Source organism: Mytilus californianus, unplaced genomic scaffold (genome assembly GCF_021869535.1).
Source record: "Mytilus californianus isolate M0D057914Y unplaced genomic scaffold, xbMytCali1.0.p SCAF_7, whole genome shotgun sequence".
Taxonomy (NCBI): domain Eukaryota; kingdom Metazoa; phylum Mollusca; class Bivalvia; order Mytilida; family Mytilidae; genus Mytilus; species Mytilus californianus.
In genome coordinates, this window is record NW_026262723.1 from 101,268,544 (window position 1) to 101,291,107 (window position 22,564).

At 33.2% G+C, this 22,564-nt stretch overlaps 1 protein-coding gene across 1 annotated transcript; it reads left to right on the forward strand.

Moving 5' to 3' along the window:
* Positions 1-60: 60 nt before the first annotated feature.
* LOC127708593 (tolloid-like protein 1) lies at positions 61-21,610 on the forward strand. The gene is made up of 17 exons (XM_052213583.1): positions 61-146; positions 1,871-1,963; positions 2,783-2,974; positions 3,933-4,079; positions 5,276-5,523; positions 6,752-6,854; positions 8,039-8,164; positions 10,416-10,799; positions 11,484-11,873; positions 12,186-12,367; positions 13,459-13,675; positions 14,513-14,623; positions 15,340-15,532; positions 16,114-16,373; positions 17,563-17,702; positions 20,747-20,834; positions 21,463-21,610. The coding sequence occupies exons 1-17, from the start codon at positions 86-88 to the stop codon at positions 21,540-21,542; spliced, it is 3,015 nt and encodes a 1,004-aa protein (XP_052069543.1). The 5' UTR covers positions 61-85; the 3' UTR covers positions 21,543-21,610.
* The last annotated feature ends 954 nt before the right edge of the window (positions 21,611-22,564 follow it).

Here is a 22,564-nt window from a genome sequence, read left to right on the forward strand (position 1 = left end):
TTTTCTTCCTAATTCAAATGTTTATCTTACATTACACTATTCAGATTATTACTTATCAATATTCCGAACACACATACATTGAATTATGGTTGGATATGGTGTACACATTAATATTCTTGTTTTTATGTTTCAAACAATCTACGCAGGTATTTGGAATTTGTTACACTCATTTCTGTTTTTAAATTTATGATTTTATTTAATGAGTCTTTGGGTGATGGAGTGCGGTAGTTAATCCTCGTTGATAATGTACTTGGCTTAAATATTATTATACTATTATAGACATGTTCGGAATGTCGTCTATTCAGATACTGATACTGACACCCATACCCTACGCCAACTGAGCAATAGAAGGGTCGTACCAAACTGTCGAAATATTCTGAATCAATATTGATTGGATTTCGCCTAAAATTTGTCCGAAAACCAGTTTAAAAACAATGTACATGTACCCCACACCAACTTTTCGGTTGTGTAAGAGAAGGAGTGCTTCCAAATTGTGAAATGGGAGATTCCGTATGAAATAGTATTTTTTCAAAATACGGTATCTCTTTGTTTTCCACTCACTTATTGTTTTCTTAAATGTGTCTGGTTTTTTTTTGGTCGGATGATAATGTAACGTTATAATTACAATTATATATTTACAAGTAGCACTTCCGTTTTTACTAAACGACAGATATTTTTTAACCAAAGCTTTTTAAACCGCCACTAGAGGCATGCATACATATTTAGTTTTCCCTTTTTTACTATATTATTTTGAGTATAGGCCTATGTAATAATGAGGCAAAGATTGTAAGTTGAATAAGATATTCCAAACCCTTGAATATATATTTATCAGTATGTAGATAAATCCATTCATCTAATAAAAATTGCTGTTCAGAGATATTTTCGTTTTTGTATGATGAAAGTAGTAAATTGTCGGAAAATAACGTCATTTTACAAGGCAATATATGTTTTCAAAAGAAACATTTTACGAGGATATTTTATTAGTTACTGTTTATAATTCTGCTAAGAGGATTTCTTTTTAAAAAATGGCGTTTAAACATTTTTTTATTGACCAAATTATCTGCAACGAATTAAATTTGAGCAGCCTCAAACGTCGATGTCAGTTGTTCTAGAAAAAGTATCACATCAAAAGCTTTAAGCGTTCCTGTTTTCAATACAGGTTTCCTTATGCAAAGAAAAAAATCAAATTTCATAAAATCAATATAGGCAACTACTTAGTCTAGCTAATAACTTATTACAAGTACACCTTAAAGCAAAACGAAATTGAACTCTAAAGCTCGGGCAATTTTAATGCCCATAAATCCGGAAGGGACAAAAATATACAAGTTCGCTTTCGACACACCTTGTATTGTCGGATATCATTATGATTGGTTGATTTTCTTCTTTCTAACTTTAAACATTCCATGCAAATTCAAAGAAGGGAACAAATTAAAGCTTAATAATGTCTGTTCTAGGAAATATATATGGATGGTGGGAAATTGGTCGCTGAACTTAGTCAGAATGTTGTATAGATGCATTGCAACAGATAAGTAATTAAGGGACCCACAAAGACTTCTTAAAAATTCCGAGGTCGTGTCACTCTACCATCATGGGGGACCGGATTAAAGTACATCAGTTTTTGTACCGCAAGTTCCCAAATTCAAAGGCATGAAATTAAATTGGACGTTATACACATCTGGTGAATGAACGTGAAAATATTCAGTTACTGAGAAAACATGGGTTACAAAGGTGTTAACCAAGTCATTTTGACGACTTTAAAAATTCTTCATACATAAGACCAACATATTCTGAATATGAAAATTTCTAATAGAGTCTTTTTTTTCAAAACACTTGATTGAATTTAACTATATGTATAATACAATTTTGTCAGGTACATTAAAAAATTTACTGGTAACAAATATTAAAGACACATCAGCAACTATAAAATGGAGACCACCCAATCAAGTCAGTGGAATCCTGAACGGTAAATATTCTTCTAATTATTAGGAATAATATCAAATGTCATTATTTTATTGAATTTCTCATGTGCAGTGGCAAATAATGAATAAATTTTAAAATAAGGAGATGTGGTATGGTTGCCATGCAATGAGACAACTATCGACCAGAGACCAAATGACGGGGATATAATCAATAAACACCTTTTTGTTATTAAAATTTGAAAATAAATTCATCATCAATTCAAATCTACACCAATATGAATGAAAGGAGATGTTGGGTGTGGGTCAATAATACAGCAAAATATCATAGCGCAAGTTTTTTTTAAATAAGTTTTCTATTTGAAAAGGTTTCCAAAAAAATATACGCACTGAATCAGCTAAATATGTATGTAAAAAAGATCATTTTACAGCATTTTAAATTGAAAGTTAAAGTTTAGCCTAAAACTGAAACAGTCTTTCTTCTTACTGTATTCATCTCAAATTTAGAACCAGTCATACATAACATGAAGCACTTATGCATATCCTTAATGAATGTTAACAATGTTATACACTTTCAAATTATTAATAATAGCTTCAATTGCACCTGTCTTATGTTTGTTCTTTAATTGGCCTGGTTAACTCTTTTGATTCGAGCGTCACTGATGAGTCTTTTGTATACGAAACGTTCGTCTGGCATAGAAAATTTTAATCCTGGTTTCTATGATGTGTTTATTATTTGAAATTTAAAGCCTTGACATAAATAAATCTGAATGATTTGGAACTATAAGTAGAAATACTGTTTCGGATTTATAGGTAGCAAGCCTTAGCAATAACATATTTTATTTCGTATATTATTTAATTTTCAGGTTATCGCATAAAATTTGAAGAAACGGGTCATCCTAAAACAGGGTTTGGTGTTTCTGTCCTGGCTTCAAATTTAAATTATACGATTGCTGCTCTGAGTCCATCCACCAATTATACAGTGTCGCTTTTTGCCTCAACTAATATGGGACGTATGCTTATATCATCAACGAAATTCAAAACAACCGATACTATTGGTTAGTCTTACAGATCAACATTCGTGACCTTATATGATCGAAATTAACCTGATTTAAGAACGGCATTTGATGCAATATCCAAACGTTAAACAAAGATGCCAAACATAGCAGTTTCAAGAGATTTTGGCCAATTTAGAGTATTTTTCTCAAAAAAGTACAAAAAGGACATTTTTATCCAAAACTAAAGTTCTGTTGAAAGTAAAGCTATGTATTATCTTGTATACAAATTAATGCAGTTTGGTTATCGATGTCCTTTGATGCAAACTCGGACAAGAACGTGCAAAAAATTGTAATCTTGTATAAAAATGCCTTCAACAACAACATGAAGCGATAAATAACTTTTTTATAAATTTTATGGAAATATTTTATATTGTGACAATTTAGTTTGAATATATGATATTCATTTCCCAGTAGGATTTGATAACTTTAAGATTCTTATCCTGTGAATGAAACAATCACAGATGAAATCACTCCTACGCCTTTGTAGTATATGTGTGGTGTATATCATTATGACTAAAAGGAGAACTGACATAAATATCAAATGAGACTACAAATCAACTACATACCACCCCCCCCCCCCCCAAAAAAAAAACCCCAGAGAAAACAACAAATAAACGAAAAAATTAAAAGACAGATATGTATTTTTATCTTAAACAGACAATCATGTGTACTATATGTCAGGACTAAATCACTTCAGATCTAAACAAGTTTTAACTCGACATATCCGCCGTCAATACCCGAATTTCTAAATGGCCAAAGACTTTAAGAACAACTTCAACAAGATAGTTCAACATTTTGCTGGGTTGAAAAAGCTTGTTGAGTACTCAAACCTGTTAAAACATCAAAACGTTACCAGTTATAAATTCATGTCTTCTGAACTATGTCTGAAATAATCTTTTTTAATAATAATAAAAAAAAGTCTACTTATTTTAAAAAATCAAAGTTGACATTATTTCAGCTATAACAACTACAGTTTATAGTTCTGGAACATGTAATGACCATCTCTTTGATTGTTTAAATGGTAGATGCATTCCGTATCAATGGGTTTGTGACGGTGAGAACGACTGTGGAAACTTGAAAGACGAAGAGAACTGTATAATGCAAAGTAAGTTTGTAAATTCATAATACATACTTCAAGTGAAAGAAGATGTTGAATAAAATTTCAGTTAAAGGGGAACTTGCCCACTATTCATAAATGTAGTCCATTAAAATCCTCAATTTTCAATCTGAAACTGAGCCAGCGTATAAATGACGGATGCGCAACGTCTAGCGTGTAATATCTCGACAGTATTTTAGGGTGTAAAAGTGTAAATATTTGAAGTGCCAATGGAATAGCCGTATGAATATAAATATGAAAAAAATGTGAATAAACTGTCTATTTGTACTACAGCATCAACGTTTCATGTCATATTTCGCAATAAAGTTACCACGCATCTTCAAACTTTTCCATACAACTAATGCTGACTACGTGAAAACTGAAAAAAATAAAAAGTTCTTTAGTTCCTTATAGAATCGTTAAATATTAATCTAATTATAAATGAAATTATGACCTCATTGGGTCATTTATGATGCAACGCATTTTACGCACATCATTCGTTTTTGAATCAAATTACTAAAAGGGGATTCCACAGTGCTATGTTATCCGTATCTTTCTCCTACTCTACGACGGTAACAGTATGATATGTATATGAACACTCCCTTGTCGTAAACTGAGGCGGATTCCTGGCGTGCTAGCTGAAAAAAAAGAATACTCACCAAACAATGGTTGACCCATTGGCGACTAACCTATACCTAGAACCCAAGATGCTGTGTGATTAGCAGATTAGCACCAAATATCCGTATCTACGTCGACCAGACAACGAGTCTTTGAGCTTAATTGTACCGCGCACCAGTAGAGAACAATACCACCAGATCAATCAGGTTTAATCAAAGCTGTCAAAAATAATTTGAAAGTGCTTAACCTTTTAAGATTAATTATGGGTGTGCGTAAGTGATTCGTTTTATGTAAGTCTGTATGTAAGTCTGCTTCTAAATCAATTTGAAATGTATGTAAAAAAGGACTGTCTGAGTTATTGGTCCAACTTTCTCTTTTAATTTGAAATGCGGTAAAATTCACACACAAACTAGAATCCATTTTTTCAAATTACCTACATATCCTTTTTAGAATTCTGTCAGACAGCAACAGGTCACTACGTGAATGGAATTACATTTTTTCATTAAACTGGGTTTTTTTTTATTGGACATGTACGTCTTTTAACTGTGTTTGGCAATGGGTTTAACGTTTCAAAATATTTTTTGTAGAAGTAGAATGTAGCAGTTCAGAGTTCAAATGTAGTAATGGAGGTTGTATTCCCGCTAAATGGCGTTGTGATTATAATGACGACTGTGGTGACAACAGCGACGAGCAAGGCTGTGGAAATACTTTGTCTGGATGTGGTGGGTTAAAAAATAAGACGGGAACTGTAGGTAATATCAGAGGAAGATACAATCCATATGACTTCCCTAATAATAGGACTTGTACATGGGACATTACTGTTCCAGATGACATGGTAAGTACATTCTTTACACACAGTTATAACATCAAAGAACGAAACAACATGATAGACTGCATGGAATAGAATAGAAGTGGATATATTGCTCCCAGTTTTATTTAAAAACAAGTGAATGGACATATTCATTTTACTGTCTCAATATTACGTCTCCAGTCAATGTCGTTCAATATATGGCATCTACATTTTACTTTAGAACCTAGTTATGTTTAAACTGACAAGCGAACTACATTGAAACTGTGATGTGTTGTTTGTTCTTTGTGTTGATTGATAATGTTCTGAATCTGTCTCCTTGTGTTCATCTCGGATCTTAATTGAACCAATTTAATATAATTTGATATTACTTGTAACAGTTTTTAAAGTCCTTTGACATTTTTCTAAATACTACAATTCTTTCTCAGAAACTTCTCTAATAATGTTCTAGAAATTTCATACATGACATACTGTACAGACATTCGTCTATTGTTGAAGGCTATGTTGACATCCTATATGATTTTTTCGTTGATTGTATTGTTGTGTTGTTGTTGGATTGCTGTATTGACGTAAATTCTATTTTTCTTATATATTCTCATTGAATTATATCTTTGGTAAATTGTGTGTAAATTTTGCAGCTAAATGATTACTCTTATTTGCAAGCAGTAATACGCTCTTTAATAGTGGCCTTTCTCTTGTACTTATTTGGAAATGTGTTCTTGCTGACATTAACAAATGAATTTCGTCTTCCATGGAGATGTGGTTTTACTTCAAATGAAGCAATACAATGAGGTTAATATACGGTCTGCAACAATATGCAAGCAAGCGTATACACATTATCCATTCCCTTACTCAATTCCCAATTAAAAAGCAAGTGAAGACAGCCAATGGTGATGATCCTGACTTTTAAAAACGTTAACATTTACATGTGGCAGAGGTTCAACAAGTTTTTATTCGTATTCTTACCCATTCGATTAGTACTACTCTTATATCGTCGACTGTACAGAAACATTATTAGAAGTGCTGCAGGAATACACTATTTTGTACACTATCCAATTGCATTGTTTTAATAGAATGCCAATATAATAAATACAGAACAGTAAATATAGACAAAAGTATGCACTCGAAAGAGTTGGAACTTGGACCAGGACTCTTCCATAATAGTTTTAAAAAAAATCATGCAAATATAAATTTAATTTCAAATAAAATATAACTTACCATAAGTGAACAATTCTTTTTTATCTTTTCATTACAGTTTATCAAAATTCATTTTCTAAGCAGATTCCGAGTTAAAGCATCTCAGGAGAATTGCACGGATAAATATGTTGCAGTATATCAGGATAATGGAAAAGCGTTAGGTATGTTTGATATTTTTTGTGGTAATTACAGCAATACGTTGGGTTCACCAGTACAACAGAATTTGCTTACCCTTCCGGAATTAAAGAGATCATCCCCGGTTTTTTGTAGGGGTTCCTGTAGCTTAGTCTTTAATTTTCTACGGAGTTTTTGGTAGACTGTTGTTTGTTTTTCGTCAGTTTTTCTTTTTGGCCATGGTATTGTCTGTTTTTCTTGGTCTTATGATTTTTGATTGCCCCCTTAGTATCTTTAAGAATAGAGAATGGAAACGAGGAATGTGTCAAAAAGACAGAAACTAGACCAAATAGCAGAAAACAGCCCAATGCCTCAAATGGGTTTTCAATGCAGCAAGAAAATCCCGCACCCGGAGGCAAGCTTCAGCTGGCCCCTAAATAATAATGTATACTAGTTCAGCGGAATGGATGCTACACTAAACTCCAAAACACACAAATGAACCATAATTTAAAAAAAAACCCACACAAGACTAACAAACGCTAGAGGTTTTTGACTTGTGACCTGCGCAAAATTGCGGCGGGGTTAACATGTTTTGTGAGATCTCGACCCCCCCCCCCCCCCCCCCTATACCTCTAGCCAATGTGGAATAAACAAACACACAGCAAAACGCACAATAAAACTGAGTTCAAAAGATTTCCGAGTCCGATGTTAGAATAGGTATTAGGTCACAGAAGAAACTAAGCAAAATGATAATGTATACATAAATTAACAAAGGACTACTACCAGTTCCTGACATGCCAGCTCTAGACTTCAATTAAACTGATTGAAAGATTATGTCCTCATCATATGAAAAACAACCACAATCCCACCCGTTAGTGGTTTAGCATCATTCCATCATACATTTTTTGCATTTTTTTAATGATAATTTCAAACATATTGAAATGTGATCTCTCCCTCATTCTCTCGAAAAAGTTACTGCTAATCATATAATTAACTTGATATATCCTCTATCTTCAGAATCTTCCAAAACTAGATTATCTTATATTTGTGCTTTAAATTGCCCTCAATTGTACAATATCTATTTAATTGGCTGTGTATTGTGTGGTGTACAATATTTATTTAATTGGCTGTGTATTGTGTGGTGTACAATATTTATTTAATTGGCTGTGTATTGGGTGGTGTACAATATTTATTTAATTGGCTGTGTATATTGTGTGGCGTACAATTTTAGGTAAATACTGTGGTAGAAAACCTCCACTTGATATGACAATAGAAAGCAACCATGTACGGATTGTTTTCAAGACCATCAATATGACCAGATACGAGGGATTTTCAATGCACTGGTCAGCAGTAAATGGTATGTACTGCGATATTTTTGATTAGGTGTTTCCACTTTTCTGTGGAAAGAACTATTGTATTTGTTCTGATTATTATTATTATTTTTTTTTTCCGCCTAATTTTGTTCTTGCGATAAATATTTGTTTCGCAATATGTCGCTTAGATATTTCTCATATTGTATCATATAGTTTATGCGCTTTTAAATTTCACCCTGCTTAGCCGAACCATTGTCTTTGCAAGAGTTATCTCCCAATTCACTGTTTATCATCTGTGTGCATCTCCTTCGTAACAAAAAAAAGTTATCGACAAAATTCTTTTTCTAAATTGTTTGTTACATCCTCAGGAATGTTTGCCTAATTTGGATCGAAGCGATCCAGTGAGATCTTAAAGGAGTTATCTGCCTTTACCAAATTAATTTGTCGTTATGTTTTTGTAACACGTAAACCGTAAGCCGTATAAAAAAGATTTGACCAAAATGTTAGTCGCGACATGATATAACTGGAAAGTTTTTGTCAAAATGGTACGCGTCATTGTTTTAGGGGTTCCATGCCGCTGAAATAGTAAAATGAACAAAATGAACTAATTATAGCCTCAAACTTTGCAGCTATCATGATGTATACACACATCTTATCTTAATTTATCAACCAAGGTCCACCATCCTCCACCTCCCCTCTCCCCCCCCCCCCTTTTTTGTTTTATTTTTTTTCTTCTACTTTGAGGAATCCCATTTCGCCTTGAAGTTCAGTCCTGTACATTTTACTGTAAAAATGCAATCCTTCTGATGTACAAACTTCTTAAATAGAAATTCATTCCTGCAAAAATCGGCTCCAATTCATGTTCCCGTTAGACGCGGTCCGCTTGATTGAGAAATAAAGTTCAATGACGTAAAAAAATCGTAAATATTGCTGAAATCTTACAATCAAATTTTTTAATCATGCATTAAAATACAAATCTGTGCTCCCGTAAACATGTGTTCGTAAGATGCATGCATGATCCGTCATCAATGACCTGTAAATAATAAAACCAATATCCGATCAGTACACATGTGCTCTGTTCAACGGTCTCCCCTGAAAAGAAATTCCAGACATATATATTCGAGCGTCACGTGACTTCAAAACATCATCACGCGCGCGGACCTAAAATTAGAATAAAACATTCGAGATCCATATCCAAATATGGAAAGTCAAACTTTCAAGACAAAATGTTACTCATTTTTTTCCCCCTATAAATTGAAACAAAATGTACACACAACACATAAAAGAAATCATGAAGTACCAGTTCTCGTAGCAAATAGAGAAAATTAGAAAAAAAAAGATGTTAGGATTTTTATTTATTAGGAAATCCTTAGGCTGTCCGTTTGGGAGTGCGGGATGTACAAGTACGCAGCTCGGTCAGAATATGAACGTCAAGTCCGATGCCTCGCATAGAGAGAGTGTCATGCAATCAATCAATCAATCAATCAATCAATCAATCAATCAATCGATTGATCAACCAACCAACCAACCAACTAATCATGTTTCGGAGGGGAAAGACCGTTTAACAATTGTTTTTAAAACAATTGATTTATATTTGTTAATTATTTTGTTTTAATCAACTAAATAAATCATTAAATAAATGATGTGTATTTTTGGTATACTGATATTTGTATGTTTAGTTTGATATGAAGGAAGGAATACTTTTTATAAGAATACATTTATACACAATGTTTATCGCGTAGATATTTATATTAAGAATGAGGGTGGTAATTGGAATTCATTTGAGAGAGAAAAAAAAAAACATTTTGATAAACCATAATACCTCTAGCATACCACTTTCCATGAATAGAAGAACAGATGAACAAAAAGATGTGAGGGTGATACATTAATGAGACAGCAACTCATCAACAAGTAACAGACACAATAGCAAAATATCAGAAACAGGATCGCAAAAAAATGAAAAGGATGACTAAAATAAAGGAAATGTTTGAGTAAAGAAAGGAGGAAGAAGAAAAAATACTTACTTCATGTTTGTTAAATTAAGTATTTCAAGTTTATTGTCTATACGTGTAACCACATCCAATAATCGGCTATCGGGTTGGCAGATTCAACGGGATTTAATTTAAAACAATTGGTTTTTTTTTATGTTTGTCTACGTTTTCAATTGCCATTGCAATACAATAGGTTTTGTCATCAAATGTAACAGATTATTGTCTGTGTTACCTTTTGCATCTGCCATACCGATAGCCGATAACACCTGATATTATTGATTGAATGCTTATTTTAATTCTTCAGCAACAAAAAACAATAGCGGACCAAATCAATTGGATAAACTTGTTTGTAATAAAGTGTTCACTATCGACAACGAAACTACACGGTACATTGATACTTCAGAACTTAATCAAACCTTTGACTTCCAATGTGTATGGTTTATTGAAGCACCAAAAGGTTATAGTATCCGTTTCCGGTTCACTGATTTCAATCTAAATGAAGACAGATATTGTTTACATGACTCTATACTTATAATGGACGGACCAAATTTAAGCATTCCGTTTGGACCATATTGTGGACAGACCATTCCATTGGATATAGTAACCTCATATCATATAGCAAAGATTATTTACCAGTTAGATCCTATCAATGGGACCAGTGGGTTTTCTCTGCAGTTTTCTGCAGTAGGTAAGTAATGCATACTTAATCTCGTGAAAAGTTCTTGGTCTTTATCGTATTTCGAAGAAAAGAATAGAAAAAACAAAAAAAATTCAGATCACAGATTTATATATTTTTTTATATGAAATGGTAATGTATACATACCTACTAAAAATAAGTATTTGTTGTATTATACCCCTCTCATTTAAGGTAGTTGTGTACTCTGAAATAACCAGAAATTTACTTTCGATAAATTGATTATTTAAAAAAAAAAAATCATATCATCTAGCGAATATATGCATGTATTTTTTTAGGTCCTTTTTGATCATATAGCTCATCATCTGTTTCGGTTCTTATACATCCTTGGTTTTCAAATATTCGGCTTTGAGCGTTCCTGATGAAGGTAAATCCAGAAAAGCGCTTCGGACGCATGATATTTATAACGTGTTGTTTTCAGTTTTTTTATTTTAATTACATTTGTACTTTAAGAAATGTACAAATGTATGTTGTCTGCTCTTTGGTCGGGTTGTTGTCTCTTTGACATATTCCCCATTTCCATTCTCAATTTTATGGAGAAGAAATTACATAATAAGTTTTTTTAGACTATTGAGTCATCAAATGTTGATTAAGAATGGAATAAAAAACTGTATGAAACAGTAATAACTTAGGTATGTCGTCTTTTTGAATAAATAAATTTTTTTTTTCTTCCTACAGAAATGCCTACGCCTCTACCTTTTCCAAAGATCCTGTGTGACCATGATATATATTATACAGAACCTGATTCTATCGTGTCACCAAATTATGGATATGGCAACTACTATCCTAGACTTCGTTGCTTATGGAGAATATTTGCCCCAAGTGGATACTTAATAAGGCTTCATTTTACATATTTTGACATTGAATTCAGTCAAAATTGTTTATATGATGCTTTGACAATAATAGATGGAACTTCTCCATCCGGTGATGTTCTCACTACTTTGTGTGGACAGATGTTCCCGGATGATGTTTTATCGAAGACTAACTCGGTTGTGCTTACATTTGTGAGCGATGATAACAAATCGGGATCGGGATTTAATATCACTTATACAATTGAAAACAAAACCGGTAAATATTTCATAAATAAATAGAGATAATTTTTTATACACTTATCCTCCTTATTTTTATATTGATAGAAAAAAGAACATTAATACAAATTAGAGTGCACGAAAACAGGTATCTCTACGTTTGCTTCCCTACGTTTGGGTTTGAGAGAGGCGATTTTAATAACCATGTTGATAAACGTTTAAAAAACATTTTCTATTTGACAATCTGATGGAGGCAATATAAAAACATTTCAATGAACTATTCTTCTTGCCGGTTTTGCTGATTTGTATTATAAATTTGAAATGTACATCGTAAATTGTTTTTATTTTACAGAAGTTGATAACGGTAATATAGTGGAAAAATTATGTCGCAACGGTACTGTTATATCAAAAAATGATTCTCAAGGAGAAATATTATCGCCTGGTTATGCGCTCGGAAGGAAATATCCGACAAACATTAACTGTTCATGGTTTATTGAGGCGCCTGTGGGAAAAGTTATTTCACTTACTTTTAATGTGAGTTTTTCGTTGTTCCTTTGCCTAATTAATATATGCAACAAACTTGCTGGACGAAATCATATGATTTTAAGTTTCTTTAGTCCTAATCAGTATTCATAATGTATAAAACTTCCAACAGTGGAGTAAATAGAACCATTAAATGATGTTAATACTTAGCTGGTAGCGAGGATTGTGCCAACAACTTGATTTGTTTCCTATCTCACGGATCATTAACTATTGTGGTCAATATATTAGAGGAACTTACTGAGTACTTCGGAATGAAAAGGGGGTCACTTGTTTGGAGTAATGTATTGCGTTTGATATTCAGGTGTATTTGCGTCTGCCGTACACAATTATAAGCCTGGTATCTTTGATGAGTTTTTTCGTTACAACCACTGGGTCGAAACCACTGCTGTTGGTGGTTTCTTCCCCGAGGTTATCATCAACCCAGTAGTCAGCACTTTAGTGTTGACATGGCATATCATTATATATTCATATTTATGAATTATCAGTTTACAAAGATTGGAATTGTTCTGAAAACTCAGGATTTTCTATCTCCAGGAATAGATTACCTTAGCTGTATTAGAAAAAAACCTTTCGGAAAATTTTGGGTTTCAACTTTGAACGTGAGTTGGCCTTATAACTTTTTTTTTATTCGTGCGTCACTGATGAGTCTTTTGTAGTCTGGTGTACAAAATTATAACTTGGCCTGGTTTCCTCGGTGAGTTTTTTTTCATATTGAATACACGAAACTGATCAAATTGAGAGCAAGTTATTCATGTGGTGATATTCATATGAAGAGTATGAATCTGAAAAAATTATCTCCCTTAAGTCATTTATTACCAATTGTTATATTTCAAACTTACAGTATTCAATTTACGTTTTGTATAAAAACCTATAAAGACTTTTGGATGCAAGTATCTAAATTTACAGTGAATATTTGCCATGTCATTTGGTGATGCAATACTAAAACGCAAAAAAATAATAATACACGTTTGTAATATATCATGGAAATTTGATTCGATTACACAAAGTTATTGCCAAATGTATGATGTGATATTGAAATACCAACAATTGAATAACTTTTCTTTTCATTATAATGTTTACAGGATTTTGAAGTAGAGAATGAACGAGATTGTCATTTTGATTCAATGTCAATATTCGACAGGACTAATGGCGTAGACACATTGATTCAGACATTGTGCGGACCTGCATATCCAAACAGATTGACCTCTACCAGTAACCTTCTGTTTATGGTATTTCATAGTGATGATAGTGATACAAGATGTGGATTTAATATAACATATGCTTTTCGTGATCCTATCCGTAAGTTTAAAAAAAAATATCTTGTGTTTGATTTTTATGCCCCACCTAGGGGCATTATGTTTTTCGGTCTGTGCGTCCGTTCGTTCGTCCGTCTGTTCGTTCGGTCGTTCGTACGTTCGTCCGTCCGTCCCGCTTCAGGTTAAAGTTTTGGTTAAAGTTTTTGGTCAAGGTAGTTTTTGATGAAGTTAAAGTCCAATCAACTTGAAACTTAGCACACATGTTCCCTATGATATGATCTTTCTAATTTTAATGTCAAATTAGAGTTTTGATCCCAATTTCACGGTCCACTGAACATAGAAAATGATAGTGCCCGCTTCATGTTAAAGTTTTTGGTCAAGGTAGTTTTTGATGAAGTTGAAGTCCAATCAACTTGAAACTTAGTACACCTGTTCCCTATTATATGGTATTTCTAATTTTAATGTCAGATTAGAGTTTTGATCCCAATTTCAAGGTCCACTGAACATAGAAAATGATAGTGCGAGTGGGGAATCCGTGTACTAAGGACACTTTCTTGTTTTACTTATGGTTTAGATAGTTTAATTAACAATACACAACTCACAATCAATTTCGTTCCAGGTAAAATGTTGCAACCGATAATTAATAATCTTGAGAAGTAACTGCAATCTGATATTACAGAAGGAACTCGAGAGGGACCAACAGACTGAAAAAAAAACGTATTGGCATTGACTTGAAGAAGAAGAAAAAAAGAATGTTAATGATGTTCAATTAACGAAACGACAGTAAAATTAAAAATACAAAATGTTTACCGATTACAGGTGAAACATTGTAGTGTTTTCTGTAATACAAGCTCATATTGATGATCTTAATTATTTTCAGCATCTTGCTTAACATCCGAGTTCAGATGTGGTAATGGTAGTTGCATCGATTCTTCATTGGTTTGTAATAACGTATCTGAGTGTAGCGACGGAACAGATGAAATAGTATGCAGTAAGAAGGCAAAATTATTTAATGTTTTATTCAATTTTTATTTCTTAGTTTTTGGAACATAGAATACGCTTTGTCCTTGCTTTTATAGTTATAACTGTTTTTTTTATTCATGTCGGTTAATGCATGCATAGCATGAGCCGCTTAGGTTTAGGCAAAGTTGACCTAAGATAAATTTGGCTATTCTCTTGTTGTATTTTGATCATATAACTCCTAACGCATACAGGTAATTAAACATCATCTACTTTCAAATGTTTTGGTTCGAATACCTGATAAAGGTAAATCAAGAAAAGAATTTTCGGACGCATGATATTTATAAAGCGTTATTTTCATATACGCTTTCAACACATCCGGTTTCAATCAATTTGGAAATTATGCAATTTCATCAGGTTCTCTCCCTTGAAAGGTATATTCTAACTTGTATCGGTAAACTGCTCCTTATTAACGAAAAAGCCATCATATTTTTATGCTTGATTTATAGAAGATTTATAATTCATTCAAACTGATAAAAATTGGGTGATAAAACTAACTGCGAAAATGTAAATGATTTGTCTTTTCAATTTCTTTAGATATCTACTGCCCTCTTAAAATGAAAATACTCGAACCCTTTCTAAGCTTTTGTGCTGATGATGCTTGTTGACAAATTTGCTTAGAATTCTTTCTATTTGAAAGTTAATCCCCAACATTGCAAATGTAGTTCGCTATGTGTCTTTTAACAGGTTTGTATGATAAAAATTGTGGAAAACCATCTATTCAACCAGTAAACGTAGATCACAGAATATTTGGGGGACAAGAAGCTAAGCCAGGAAGCTGGCCATGGCAGGTTTCTTTGAAACATGATGGTGATCATTTATGTGGTGGAACTTTGATTCATCCTGAATGGATAGTTACAGCGTCACACTGCTTTGAACGGTCAGTTCTTTCTTATACTTCGTAAAAGTTTTTATTAATACTTTCTATGTTGTATTTTAGCAGGTCACTGGTCAATTTCATTTTTTAATGTATAAAGGAATTATTCTGAAGAAGAAAAGAATGTAAACATAAATGATATGAGTGAAATTGAAGGAAATTTTATATCAAACATCAGCAATATCTCGGATGATTTCAAATATCAGGACCGATCGCTCTTTGTGAGATTTATGCCCCTTTGAAATGTAAACGAATTGGAAAATCAACATTTTATGCGAGCAATCACATGTTATTTCTCATCGTCGTTTGATAAAATTTATACCATAGGTTTACTTCAAAAATATCTTAAACGATTTAAAAAATCTGCTCTGAACTACTATTTTTAAGGGCGTTAATGTCACTAGGCAATGTATAATAAACAGAAAATCAACATTATAAGTGCCGTTGTTTCCATATTTCTCATTCAAGTTTAATGAAAAATATTCTCTGGTTGCTAGCTGTTTCATTGACAATCATATCACATCTACATATATATTGTCATTGCACGACAAACATGTCTTATTGTGTCGTTTGTATTTGTCTAGGCATCGATCAACAAAACATTGGACAGCAAATCTTGGAGAGCATCACATGTACAAAGATGACCCTGGTGCAGTACAAGCAGCAGTAAAGACCATTATTGTTCATGAACATTATGGAGCTGTTAGTACCAATAACGACATAGCTTTAGTTCAGCTACAGATACCGCTAACATTGAACGATAAAATAGATACTGTATGTCTCCCAAAAGTAATGTTCAAACCAGGAACTCTTTGTTATGTGACAGGATTTGGAGAAGTTCTAGGTATATAGTTATACTTTTTAAAAGTCTTCTTACATGGTTTATAACACACTTTTCTTAAATTCTACGTTGATTCATGCAGTAGTTATTAAGAAACTCCGTTAGGAAAATTTGACATATGGTGGATGTGGTTATTCTTTTTGGGTTCCCTTTTGACTTTACCTTTCCTGATGAAGGTTAATCCAGAAAACGCAACAAATTTTTAAAGTGTTATTTATCATTTGCATATGTGTAAATAATAACGTTTGCACTGACTGGCGTTAATGTTTTTATATCACGATAAAGATAATTTCGCTTCCAGTACAGTAATTGCCTTGTAGAAATCCTTACTGGGGTCTTAGGCAATGACAATCATTAAATTACACCTCAATACGTAACTGGAAATTGTTTTAATTATATACAGTGGTGCGAGGATTTTTTTAAAATACTTCAACGTCAGTCAGAGAAAATAAATAATAAATCATGGTTTCTTACACTCTTAATCGACACGAATTTAGACAAGTTTTAAACTAATTTGACTACCAATGATCTGCTATAAAGACTAAATTCTACGATATTAATAAACTTAAGACAGACATTGACGAGGTTCTTGATTTTGGAATTCAAGGTGGCGGAGTTCAAGATGATTATCGAGTATTCAACAAGTCTCTGTTCTTGTCTCAATCAGTTGGATAGTAAAATGTACAAAGAAAGACGTACAATAAAAATCAGTTCAGAAATAAAACCAAACATGTACAAGTTAAGCAATACTTTTACCGTACGGTGGCATATGGTTGCTTACTACCACTTCATTTTAACTCTGGTGGATAGTTCATCTCATTGGCAATCATACATTTTTATATTAATGAAGCAATTGAAGTATTCTATAACTTTTGTCTATCCATTGAAGAAGGAAACTCGTACACATATATGAATACAAGAATATATAGGGTATCCGTCAAGTAGACAGCAGCCAACAACTCAAGAAGTGAAATAAGTTTGTCAATGACATGACCATAAAACGGTAATTGTGAAATGCCATTGCCAAGTAAATTCCTTTAAAGTATATCATACATTTATGTCAAAGTTTTCTCTCATTTCTCAAATGAATGTTCTCCAAATAATTGGGTTTTTTTACAATAAAAGTGACAAAGCACATGCTTTAAATTTGTTATTAAGGGTGTTGTATACAATTTGTGTATCTTTATTTTAGGCACGTGTTGCCCTTTTGTATTGAAGCAAGCAGCAGTGCCAATTGACGATCTTTACATGTGCAATGAAACATCAAACTTACAAGGACAAATTACAGAAAACATGTTTTGTGCTGGGAAAGGAGGGAATGATGCCTGCAATGTAAGATTTGATTTTTTGGGAATCAGTATTATATATCTTGCACGTAATTTGTCTTCCGGTAATGTATCTTTTTTTCTTATCCTTGAAATTCAAACGAATACTAAAATGTCGTATTTCTTCTTGCAGCTCATAACTGTTTTTACTGGTGTTCATAGTCACAATGTTGAAACGAACTTAAACGTGTTGATTTGTTTGTTTGTGTAACCCCCTTTTCCGCTACCATTGGGACGTATTGTGGTATACCGTTATCCGTCCGTCCGTCGTCAACACTTCAGACTCAAAAAAGCTTTCACCAATTTTCATGAAACTTTGGTGAATTGTTTATATCTAAAGACATAAGCTCCCTTTCGATTTTTATAAATTTTAGATTTTGCATTTCCGAGTTATGGGATTTTATTCATAATAAATGGGAAATTTTCCAGTTTTCGGACAATATCTCAAACACACTTTGAGCAGTTTTCATGAAACTTTGGTGACTTGTTTATATCTATTGAAATGAGCTCCGTTTTTTGTCTCGCCTGCGACGAAAGTCGCAGTATGCGAGACATAGGTATTACTATCCGGCGGCGGCGGTGGCGGCGTAAACTATTTGTATAAAGCTTTATGTTTCAGAAGGTAGAAGCCCTGGATGCTTCATATCTTGTATGCAGATACCTTTTGTTACGAAGTTTCCGTCAATCATATGTCCATTGTCCTTGACCTCATTTTCATGGTTCAGCGACTGCTTGAAAAAAAATTTGAGTTTTTTTGTCATATGAATTTCTCACTTACTCATCTTCGCTAGCCAAGAATTACGATCCACTTCCCTCCTCTCCACCCTTGGCAGATTGAGATAGAATTTCGGAGACACAAGGTAATGATTTTCATTGGTTGCAGTCGAAACTCGCTGCATCCAATCAAAAAGCGCCTATAACATGATCACGTGTAAATGTAGAAAGTGTATGTAAACAATTGCCATGCACCTGCTTATTGTGCAACAAGTCTTTACATCCCTAAACATACGACTATATTTAGTGACAATTTGAATGTTTTTAATCAACTTATAGAAGTTCCTGTGTATGTTTCTTGCACAAATGCATGAATGTCAACGTATATTTTCGTTTCCTGCTTTATCAAGTGCTACCATTGGTCAAGAATAATATATTCAGTGACTTTAATCTACCGATAGATGGCGCAACATTGTTATCACAAATGTTGGCTTAATCTGCCAAGGGTGGAGAGGAGGGAAGTGGATCGTAACCCTTGGCTAGCGAAGATGTCACTTACTATGAGTAATAGCATAACTATATTTGGTATATGGGTTCCTTGCAACGTCTACATGTCCGTCAGACAGAGTTCACCTGACCTCGACCTCATTTAATGGATGAGTGATCAAGGTTAAAGTTACGTGATGAGGTCCGTTTCTCAATATAAGCTGTAGATCAACTATATTTGGTGTATGAAATTATTGTAATGGGTACATGTCAGACTGGCAGGTTTCATCCGACCTTGACCTCATTTTCATGGTTCATTGGTCAATGTTAAGTTTTGGTGTTTTGGTCTGTTTTTCAAGTACTATAAGCAATAGGTCAACTATATTTGGTGTATGGCATGATTATAAGGTGTACAAGTCTGTCTTGCAGGTATCATCTGACCTTGACCTAATTTCAATGGTTCATTGGTCAATGTTAAGTTTTTTGTGTTTTGGTCTGTTTTTCAAGTACTATAAGCAATAGGTCTACTATATTTGGTGAATGAAAAGATTGTTAGGTGTACATGTTTGTCTGGCAAGTATCATCTGGCCTTGACCTAATTTTCATGGTTTATTGGTTAATGTTAAGTTTTTGTGTTTTTGTCTGTTTTTCAAGTACTTAAAGCAATAGGTCAACTATATTTGGTGTGTGGAATGATTGTAAGGTGTACATGTCTGTCTTGAAGGTATCATCTGACCTTTACCTCAATTTTATGATTCAATGGTCATTGTTAAGTTTTTGTGTTTTGGTCTGTTTTATAAATACTAAAAGCAATATGTCAGCTATATTTGGTGTTTGGAATAATTTTAAGGTGCACATGTCTGTCTGGCAGGTATCATCTGACCTTGACCTCATATTTATGGTTCATTTCAATGTTAAGTTTTTGTGTTTTGGTCTGTTTTTCAATTAGCATACGCAATAGGTCAACTAGATTTGGTGTATACAAAAATTTTAAGGTGTATGTCTGTCTGACACAATTTATCTGACCTTGACCTCAATGTCATAGATTTTTGAAAATGTTAAGTTTCTGTAATCCTTTTAGTAAAACCTATACCTTTAAGACTTTCAACATAAAATCAATGGTCAGTAAAACAAGCGAGACATTTCAGCGTGTGCACTCTTGTTTTATATAAATATATGATATGACATTGCGGAGTTATGGAACTTTATTCATTGAAAAATCGTTGAAAACTGTCCCTTTTTCACACTTTGGAGGTTATAGAATTTTATTCGTTCAAAAATCGTGTTGTGAACAAGATAGAAATGTATAGGTGAAAAATCAAACCACAAACTTAGTTAAACTTGAGGCAGCCTTAATAGTGCCAAATTATTCATGTTTTGTGCTAATGTGCACCACTGTGTGTGCATGTCTTTTTTCTTCTTTTTTTGGGACGGGGGGGGGGGGGGGGGGGGGATTTATTTGAGCAGTGCTCACAGTATTTTTAGTTGATCATTTAAATTCATTCAAAGCATAAAGACGCGCTAAAAGGGCGACGGGCGTATAATGCGCTCATGGCGCAGCTCTTTATTATTATTGGACGGAGTCGGAGGATTCGGTGAGAGAGGACGACTGACCTTTGGCAGGTAATGGCAATCATTTAGAGATCTGCTTCGAAAACGCATCGTCACGAGCGGTGTTTGAATTCACAACCTAAATATTGACAGGATAGTGATGAGTGTATATGAATAACGTAGACCATTTGGACACCGAGGCCCTTCGATATCTTTAGCTTTCAGAAATGCAAGAATTCCCTTGAAAAGAAATAAAATCATAATTTGCCGGGGTAAATATAGAGATTTCACTACTTTCAGGGTGACAGCGGCGGACCACTAGTATGCAAAGACAGTGACGGTAAATGGGAACTTTCTGGTATAACATCTTTTGGTATTGGGTGTGGAGGTTAGTATTTATTATTACAGGCACATTAAATTAAAAGCCATGTAATTATTCCGTTTCTGTAAATGCTTTCGCAACAATTCATTTGCATTCAAAGACATTTGAAGTTAACATCAAAAACCAAAAACGCAGGATGCATAAATACCGAGTCGCGTCAAAAGTCATATGATTAAAAGAAACATAATAGCACGACGAAGACAAAGAAAGGGAAAACTGTACAGTAAGTTAAAAGAATATCAGCACCAAAAATCTTACTCTCAAGACCATCTTGTATTATTTGTGACACTGAATATTTATCTTTAAGGTATTGTTACTTTCTGATGAACTTTTTGAGAATTACAAATATTGAGAATGTTTTTGAAAGAGATAAAAACCGACTTCTGCGAAAATGGTTCCACCAGCGTTATAAGAGACGATGGTTGTTTGACTTTTGAAGTACTAATCATGCATCAAGCGACTTGAAGTATACACAGAAGATTCTATTCGAAAAATTATTTATTTTGACGGCTAGTATATCTTCATATTATGGTTTTCCTTATGAAATTTAATACTGTTTTGTTTCGTGTAATCTATCAAGTTCAAAGTTGTTATCTTGTATCTTTCTTGTAAGACATTTCTCTATCAATTTCAGATCCGAATTCTCCAGGAGTGTATACAAAAGTTAGTAACTACATCTCGTGGATACATCAGACAATTGCAGAATATTCATGAAAAAATACTTCTACCTGTCTTTCAGTTTTGCAATCTTTTGTTGTTATTGAATAAAATATTTTCCGTTATACCTGACTCTTTGCCGTCAAAAACGAAATCACGATCAATATATTTTGTATATGTTCAAAAATTTTAAATCTTATTTTCTAATTAAAGTTTGAATAGCTTACCACATTTACAACAGATGCAAATTTATTATTCACAAATGTAAAAAAAAAACAACCAGGAAACGGTAATGTCACAAGCGTATTTTCAAAATTTGGCAATATAACCTACAATGTTTTTTTACCCGGAGTGAAAATAAGATGAGCGTAATTCGGATCAACAGAAGCCAATGAAATGGTACTTCTTCTGATTTGAGATTATTAAATGTATAAAGACAAATAAAAGAGATACCAATTTGATCAATTCAACTTTTACCATCTTGTTCAACGAAAAGGTGCGATTTCAAAATGCAAATATTACTACGTCAGCTGTAACTTATCACTTTATGAGAGCATTGGTATACTGGTTTATGATATCATGGTCACTGGATTATTCGCTATTCAAAAGTCAATTACAGAAAATTGAAATTCTAGTTTTGAATTCAAATCTTAAAATGTAATTTTTGATATTCAAGATTTCGAATTCGCGCAGTATAAAAATCGAGATTAGAAATTCAGAAAACGAAGTAGTCAATTAGAAGACAACTTTTAAGTGTACGCTATTGCAGGAATTCAAATACTATATCAGTTTTAATTTTATCAGTTAATAAATGTCCTACACACTGAAGTGTCTCTAAATACCAAGTCTGTTAGTAATTATAGGCAACCTTATACTTATACTTGTACTGCATACTTTAGTTGAAACTTTTCAGTTAATGAATAATGTTAATTTTCTAAAAGCTTGCAGCTCCCTTACTGTTCACTTGCTTGTCTTTTGTTTAGAGACTATAAAACGTTTTATAGTTTTGCTTCTAAAAATTTAGATTTGAGCATATCCGGTGAATGTTGTTAAAAATAACCTCGTATAATAGGCACTAA